The 8,586-nt window shown below is 44.0% G+C and overlaps 1 protein-coding gene across 1 annotated transcript in view; it reads right to left on the bottom strand.

Moving 5' to 3' along the window:
* Positions 1–639: 639 nt before the first annotated feature.
* LOC145356756 (chitinase-3-like protein 1) overlaps positions 640–8,586 on the bottom strand; it is a 34,557-nt gene continuing 26,610 nt past the window's right edge. Inside the window, exons 11-12 of the mRNA XM_080209624.1 lie at positions 1,610–1,751; positions 640–868 (exon numbers count right to left, since the gene is read on the bottom strand). Of these exons, the coding sequence (XP_080065750.1) occupies positions 640–868; positions 1,610–1,751 (371 nt within the window). The remainder of the gene's footprint in view (positions 869–1,609; positions 1,752–8,586) is intronic.

Here is an 8,586-nt window from a genome sequence, read left to right as displayed (position 1 = left end):
TAGTGTCCAAAAATGTTTCGGTGAGGTGGATTGGCCATAGTAAAAGTGTCGGTTTATGGGGGTAGAGCAGAAGCAGGTCAATCTTCCTAAAATCAAACCCTAGTCAGCAATCCCAAAGGATCATTTAAAACTTTATTAGCCCAGATTAAAATAAACATGTTTGTTATATTGCTTCAGTAATAATTAGAGATCACTGTTTACAAACATTGTGATGCTCAAAATAAAACACTAAAGCTATTCGGAAAAACCTTCAAAGAAACAAAGAATACATATCAAAAAGGCACAGTAACATCACACCTCCCCCTTAAGAGGGAAATGAACCATTAATACTCAATGATGGTTTCATCTTTCAAAACGTTTTATTTTCACACTACTAGTACTTTGCAATATCTATATACATTTTATAAAACCAAAACATGCAAACACAACAGTATATAGTCCATTTCAGTCCTTGTCTTCCACCATCAATCATTCCTTCTCTTTTCTTTTCTCAACACGTTGCTTTTTTCCTCTCCAAAATTCTCTTCAGCACTCAATCCTGCTTTGATTTCCAAATTCAAGTTTAACTTTGTTGCTCCAATTGTAAATTAGCTCTGGGAATGTCCTCAGAGAGCTAGGCAGGATCAGGATGATAACATTTTACAATGTGTAGTCAGGGCTGTTCAGAAAGGTCACTTTATCTCTGTTTTCTTCTTTGTCAATTGTCCTCAGCCCATCCTCTGTCAGGCAGTTTGAGTCCTTTGTTTGCTGTGGATCTGCACCATCACTTTCTACATACTCCTTGACAAAGACACACAGCAGACTGTTTTCCTTGCTGTCAGGACTCTTTGCAACCATGGTTCCAGAGATCACTGTGGTAGTTATGCTGCTGCAAAAACCACTATAGTTTACATGAACACCAGCTGTGTACAATGCTGTTTCACTGAATATCCCTGTGTGTGCGGAGTGTACTGATTCATTATCCCAGCAATTCATTTCGAATGATGATACAGTTTCAGCAAACAGTCTCATTTTATGTTTGTGTCCTGTGAATCTCTGGAATTCTCTGCTCCAAAAGGTAGTGGAGGCTGCAGCATTTGGAATATTTAAAGTGGAGGTGGATAAATATTTGATAGATCGAGGGATGGACCGTTATGGGGACATGGCACAGAAAAGGATTTGAGGCCAGCAAAGATCAGCCATGATTGTATTAAATGGCAGGGCAGCCCTGAGGGATCTGGTGGCTATGCCTGCTTCTATTTCTTGTATTCCTGTGATAGCTATTTGGGGTAAACCATTATTAGTAAGGCATTTGGGCTCATGGCATAGTTCACTGTGAGGTGTTTGAGATTGGAGTGATGCCCATGAACTCTGTGGGAGGGAAGGGCATAGCGAGCTATCAATAAAATGCCGAATCAGGGTCTCCCTTGCGTCTCTGGCCTCTGAACATTCCTGATGTCAGCCTGTTCATTCTCACCGTCTGGCTGCCTGGGATTTGCATCTGAGTCAGCTTCAGTGTCCTGTCCTGATCCAGTACATCAGCCATATCGTCCTCTTGATCCAGAAGTTCATCATAGAGAGCGCAAGATTATGAAGGTTGCAGCAGACAACAATGATGGGTGACACTCACTTGGGCAGATACTGCAGGGTGCTCTGAATCAGTCTTGTCATTGGAAATTTATCTTCAGCAGCCCAATGGTCGTCTCCATTTTTGTCCTTGTGGACAGTTGGCAGCGGTTGTATCTCACCTCTGCCTTTGTCCTTGGGTGCCTCTGCAGCAAAGAGGTATGCAGCCACCTCTTTGCTGCATACCCCTTATCAACAATCAGCTACCCTTTGAGGAGAGCTGGAGCAGTGAAAAGCCTGGGCAATTGTGAGTGCTGTAGTATGTAGGCATCATGACAGCTGATCAACTACCTTGCAGAGACAGTCTATCTGAATTTTCATTGAGTGGAATCCCTTTCTGTTCACCAATGCAATTGGTTGACTTCACCTTGGTAGTTGCATGGAAGCAATTTATGACACCCTGAATTCGAGGAAATCTAGATGGCACGGTGGCACAATGGGCAGCATGGTGGCACATGTGTGACATAGTGGCACAGTGGTTAGTACTGTTGCCTCAAAGCGCCCTGGACCCCTGTTCAATTCCAGCTTTGGGTCATTGCCTGTGTGGCGTTTATACATTCTCCCTATGTCTGCGTGGATTTCCTCCGGGAGCTCCGGTTTCCTCCCACTCTCCAAAGATATACAAGTTTGGTGGATTGGCCATGCTTAATTGCCCTTCATGTCAGGGGGACTAGCTTGGGTAAATACGTGGGGTTATGGGGTTAGAGTTTGGGTGGGATTGTGGTCAATCCAGACTCGTTGGACTAAATAGAAACATAGAAACATAGGACATTACAGTACAGGCCTATCGGCCCTCAATGTTGTGTCGAGTTCTGTCCAATCCCAAGATCAACCTATCCCATCCCCATAATTCTGGGGTGCTCCATGTGCCTATCCAATAACCGCTTGAAAGTTCCTAAAGTGTCCAACTCCTCTATCACAGCAGGCAGGCTATTCCACATTCCAACCACCCTCTGAGTAAAGAATCTACCTCGGACATCCCTCCTATATCTCCCACCATGAACCTTATAGTTATGACCCCTAGTAACAGCTACATCCACCCGAGGAAATAGCCTCAGCACATCCACTCTACCTAAATGGCCTCCTTCTGCACTGTATGATTCTATGTGAAATCTACAAATGGTGACAAAGCCGCTGGCCCACCTCAACATAACTGACTTGGTCTGCCCTGAAATGAGTAAATGTTCTCATTTGCCTGAACAGAGCAATAATCACCAACCTGTCACAGCTATGTGCAGCTGACTGTGCAACTCCGCAAAGATCACTCACTGAGATTTAGAATGATCTGGAGGCATAAAAAGTTAGTGCCACAGTGACCTTCAGATCGACTGACGCTGGGTGTTTGCCTAAACAACTGGAAGCAATCTCTGGGTCAATCATCTAGCATATGCTCATCACAGCTTCCCTTGAAAACTGTAACCTTCAGTGGCATTGGACATCTGTTCAGTCCAAGTGGTTTAAATATTGCCTGTACAGGCAATCCACTGAGGGTACATGCTCTGGCCTCCCGGCTGTCCCTCATGATTCAATGCCTGTACCTCTGCCAGAAGTGGATGCCTGCGACCATCAAGCCACCTCCCTCTTTGTCCCTCATCCTTCTCCTCCTCAGAGGAGGTGCTGTTCCTGAGTAAACAGTATCCATCTGTGGGTCTGCAGAGTGGACTGCCCATGCACAAAGGGTGGCAGAGGGAACTACACCTCCAGTTCTAGAGAACAGCAATATCCAGAGAACTCCACATTGGGCCTGATTTTACCATTTTCATTCTAAGTGCTGAATCTGGGCGTAATTCAGATGCGACTTAGAAATCAGCTTTCAGGCACTCCCATACGTACTCAGCCTGAAAAAGAATCGCAGGTCCTATTAACGCTTAGGGCAGGGCTTAGCATGCCCGAAATGATCAGAGCTCTGAACTGCGCATGTGCAGTTGGAAAAATATTTGAAAAAGCAAGCCTGTGTCAGATTGCTCTCGGGCTGTAGAAAGCGGAGAAAGCGATGGCCCTCACAGACATCACTGTCCCCCTTATTCACGACCCCCCCTCCCCGCTACCCAGACTGATTGCCACCCCCTGCCCCTTCCCCACCCCCCACCAAGTGGCAGCGGACCCCCTTGACATCTCCCCCCAACCAGTGAGTGATTGGGCCCCCCTCCCCACCACCACTCCCCCCCCACCCCCCCCAAGAGATACATCTCACCTGCCTCCCTCGTCCTCTCCCCAAGAGAATAATCTGGCCTAACTCACCCCACTCCCCCTCAGAGAACATTCTGGCCTCACTCCCTCCCACCCCCTCTCAGAGAATGATCTGTCCTCACTCCACCCCCAGAGAATGATCTGGTCTCACTCACCCCCCCCCAGACAAACATCTGACCCGCCTCGTCTTCCCTCCCCACCAGACAACGATCAGCCCTCCCCCCAAGCACCAGAGAACGAGCGGGCCTCCCTCCACCACCCCCCACAACCCCCCCAAACAGAGATACATCTGACCCACTTCCTCCTCCTCCCTCCCACCCCACCACCACTGATCTGAGTCAGAGAGCCGTTGGAAGCGCTGAACGCGCTCTTCAGAAGCTGGAGCACCCGAATCAGACTTTTATTCAGCAGGTTCATTTTGGCATAACTCTGGATCAGTGAATGTGGCGGTAAAGGGGGACCTGCTGATAAAGTTGGACAGGCAGTTCATTAGTTCATTTGAAATACATGCAAAAGCATTTAAATCACTGTTGCGCCTGTTTTGGGTGCAAATCAGATTGCTGCCATTCCCGGGTTTTGGTAAAGTAGTCATCTGTGTGGACGCGGGCGCGGATTGCGTTAATGGCCTCACACCGAACTTAACCGTGTTTGCGCGCCCGAAAACAGGCACGATGCAATGGTAAAATAGGGATCATTGTGTTGAGCCCAACATAGAAACCACTCTCTCAAAAGCAAAAAAGCACCAACTTAACTCTCTCCCTAAAAGTCCCAACTCTTCATACTGTATTTGATCCATTCCCCTTTCTTATCCCATCCATCCTTGAATGGAAAAACTGAAAAAACAAGTTTAATCTGTGTGTGTTTCTTATGTACGAAGATTGAAATTGCCTGTCAAAACTTGAACAATTGGGGGATTCAATCGTCTCAAGAAACAGCACGATAGTCAGCAGGTATGCTGCTCATTTGCGCTTGTGCCCCTGACTGAAATCTCGTATGAGTTCGCATTGTCTAGGGAATATGCATCTGATGTTCTTTTTATTCATTTGTGGGACATGGGCATTGCCGGCTGGCCAGCATTTATTGCCCATCCCTGAGTGAAACTGAACGTCTCACTCGGCTGTGTCAGAGGGCAATTAGGAATAGCATGGTTTTGGAGTCAGGTGTAGGCCAGACCAGGTAAAGATTTCCTTCCCTAAAGGGCATTAGTGAGCCAGATGGGTTTTTCTGACAATGGTTTCATGGTCATTAGTAGATTCTTAATTCCAGGTATATTTTATTGAATTCAAATTCCCCCATCTGCCATGCGGGATTCGAACCCGGGTCCCCAGAACATTAGCTGAGTTTCTGGATTCATAGTCCAATACCACTGGAGCATCGCCTCTCCTCTCATCACGTGCTATTTAATACACCTCCAGGTCAGACAGGCGGCCACCTGGCAGGCATAAAATGCTACCCCTGCAGATTGGAAGGATGCAAATGAAACCCCACTATTTAGGAAAAGAGAGAGACAGGCAGAGAGAGAAAATGGGGACCTACAGATCTGTTAGCCTGACATTAGTAACAGGAGAAATGCTTGAATCTACTGTATTATCAAGGATATAATAACTTTAGAAAATAGTGATAGGATTGGGCAGAGTCACTATAGGTTTGTGAAAGAGAAATGATGTTTGAGAAACCTGGTAAAACCTGTTTGAGGATGTAACTAACTGAATATGTGAGGGGAAAATCAGTGGATGTGACACATTTGTTTTTTCAAAAGACTTCCAATAAAGTCCCACCCAAAAGGTTACAAAGCATAATTAGACCAAATGGGGTAAGAGATAACATATTGACATGGATTGAAAATTGATTAATTGACAGAAAACAGAGAGCAGGAATAATTTCTTAGGTTGGCAAGTTGCTAGTGGGATACAGCAAGAATCAGTAGTCGCGTCCCAATTATCCAAAGTCTACATCAATAATTTGGATGGGGAAACAAATGCAACATTTCCAATTTGCTGATGAATCAAAACTAGTCGGTTTGTGAGTTGTAAGGAGAGGCAAAGAAGTTTTAAGAGGCTCAGACAGATTAAGTGAGTGTGGAGGAAATGGCATATGGAGTACAATGTGGAAAATATGAAATCACTAATTTTAGTAGAAAAACAAAAATGTGGAGTATTTTTTAAAAGATAATGATTGGAAAGTGGACCTGCATGTCCTTGTTCGTGAGCCACTGAAAGTTTTCATGCAGGGGTAACAAGCAATTAGGAAGGCACATGATATGTAGACCTTTGTTGCAAAAATATTTCAGTACAGGAGTAAAGTAGTCTTGCTGCAATCTTTTGAAGTCTTGGCAAGACCGCACGCAGGTATTGTGTACAGTTTTATTCTCTTTACGAAAGGAAGGATGTACTTGTTATGGAAAGGTTCTGAATAATATTCACCAGGCTGATTGCTAGGATGGTGGGATTGTCCTGTGAAGAGAGGTTGAAGAGACTGGGCCTATTCTTCATGAAGAGTTTAGAAGGAAGAGAGATTTCATTGAAGCTCCAACCCACTTACATTGCAAATAAATGCTTTGGGTTGTATTAGTAGCTTCAATGGGTGCGGTTAAAATCTGTGCTCCTTCACCACAGTCAGCGCTACGTACTTCAGTACTTAGCTGTTAGGATGAGACAGGGATCTCATTCTTTCCAGTGTGGCATTTTGGATTGGATATTTAGGAGATCCCTTTTCTTCCCTTTTCTACCTGTTTTAACGTTCTTGGCTTGGCTCCAGCCCTGTTAATAGCAAAATGACTTTCCTCAAGCTCTTTGACTAAATGGAGCATCTTCCTCAGTGTCTCGACTTGTTAGTGGATTTTCTTGGTTTTAATTCTGTGGTCTCCGTTTGAAAACTCATTTATAACCTGCCATACAAGAATAATACTGAAAGAGGGCAAGGCAGTGATTACCTATTTTCACATCCAGGAAGGTGATTACTTCACCTGGCAGCAACTGGGAGAGGGAGCTTAGTTCTGAAGAGCTGGCTACTTGATATCCATGCCTGTCATACAAAGTTTGCAAAAGGACATTCTGATATTTCTGACCAGTATTCTTATTTCCCCATTTACTGGCATTCCATTGTAAAGTATATAAGACATTTCAGACCAATATTCTTATATCCCTGTTCACTGGTGTTCCATTCTAAAGTATACAAGACCAGTTCAGACTGGTATTCTTATTTCCTTGCTTACTGGTGTTCCAATGTAAAGTATAGAAGACCAGTTCAGACCAGTATTCCTATTTCTCCTTTTTACTATTTCTTTCCTTCTGGGTTGCCAGTGGGAAGATTGACTTGCACTTAGAGTTCCAGGAACCTAATTGCAAAATTTTGTCATAGGATTCTTAATTTTGGTGTGACGTGCAATTAGGTTCTCCCAGCTGACTTTTATCGTGCTTCCAGCAGCAGCAGAAGGTTCCGCTCCCTTCACCAAATTCAGATTTATTTACAATATTTAGTAATACTCAGACAGACTTCCCAATAAGAGTATACACCCTGAGTGCCGATATTGCAGACACTCCATATTATGTACCACTACAGTTTGGACATTTATAACTGTCTCAATCAGGGATCTCATATTCCAACAGGTCCACCTCATGGACTTTGCTAAAGTCATTACAAACCCTGACTTCAAAGCCACGGGAAATGAGTCCACTTCCTCTATTTCCTATTTCCACATGAAAACAATCATTTGTGTTGTAGAATAATCAATTGATTTGGATACTGATAATGCTTGGGGATGGGGTGGGTGGAGTTGGGAGCAGTGCTGTTGGAACTTAACCACAGTTTTCCAGTGAGGCAACTTTATGTTGAAGGATCTTTCTCTTGTCTGGATAGGATAGAGAGTGTACTTATCCAACCCTGTATTTGGAAAGCTTTTGTGTGGGTGTAACTAAATAAAAGACACAAGCCCAAAACAAAGTCGCAGGAAATGTTGAATCCAAGATCATTTTACTTGCTTTCACATTTCATAATTGTCTTTTTTATGATAAGGAGGATAGAAAGTAAAAGGGGCAAGAAAGTAATGAATGCAAAATAAGGCAGTTTAGGCTGGAATTCTCTGACCTCGCCCGAGGCTGGAATTTTCCAGTCCTGAAAATTCTCCCTTCGGGGGCCTGGGGGTGGGGGGGGGGGGGGGGGGGGGGGGGGGGGTGGGGGGGCTTGGAGGTGGGGTGGGGGGATGGAGGTGCAGAGTGAGGGGCGAGGGAGCGAGATCAAAGAATCCTGGCCTTAATGAATCTATATAATATGTCTAGAGACTGATTCTATAAAGCTTGGCTTTTTTGTTGTCATCATTCCATTATTACATAGTCAAAATATTCTTCTTTGCATAATTCTCTGCTATTTATTTTTAGTTACAAATAAGTAATTCAATACAGCAATCTTTTTTTTAAACTAAATATTGCTGCGGTTACTTATGAAGCAATCATGCATTGAACTCTGGAAATGAAACAGCAAATTAACATGCCAAAGGCATTCTTATTTCGAGAACTCTAATTCACTATTCATTTTTGATGGAATCTTTGCAATTGAATCTGTTTTCAACTGTAGCACGGCTTGTTGCAACAACGACAACCATTACTGTAGACCAATTTGTCAGGGCAATTCATGATGTAAGTTTGTCCGTCACCACAATTGTAAAATTTAGCAGTATCATTTTGGGTAGAATAGAACCCATCAGGCCTCTTGGAGCACCAATTTTTTGTGCCAGTATTCCTTATCGTTTCTGGCATATCACATTCTGCAAAACATAGTGTTAACAGTGTTTTA

Source organism: Carcharhinus amblyrhynchos, chromosome 22 (assembly GCF_965287045.1).
Source record: "Carcharhinus amblyrhynchos chromosome 22, sCarAmb.v2.hapA, whole genome shotgun sequence".
Lineage (NCBI taxonomy): Eukaryota > Metazoa > Chordata > Chondrichthyes > Carcharhiniformes > Carcharhinidae > Carcharhinus > Carcharhinus amblyrhynchos.
This window is presented reverse-complemented; position numbering and strand designations above follow the sequence as displayed.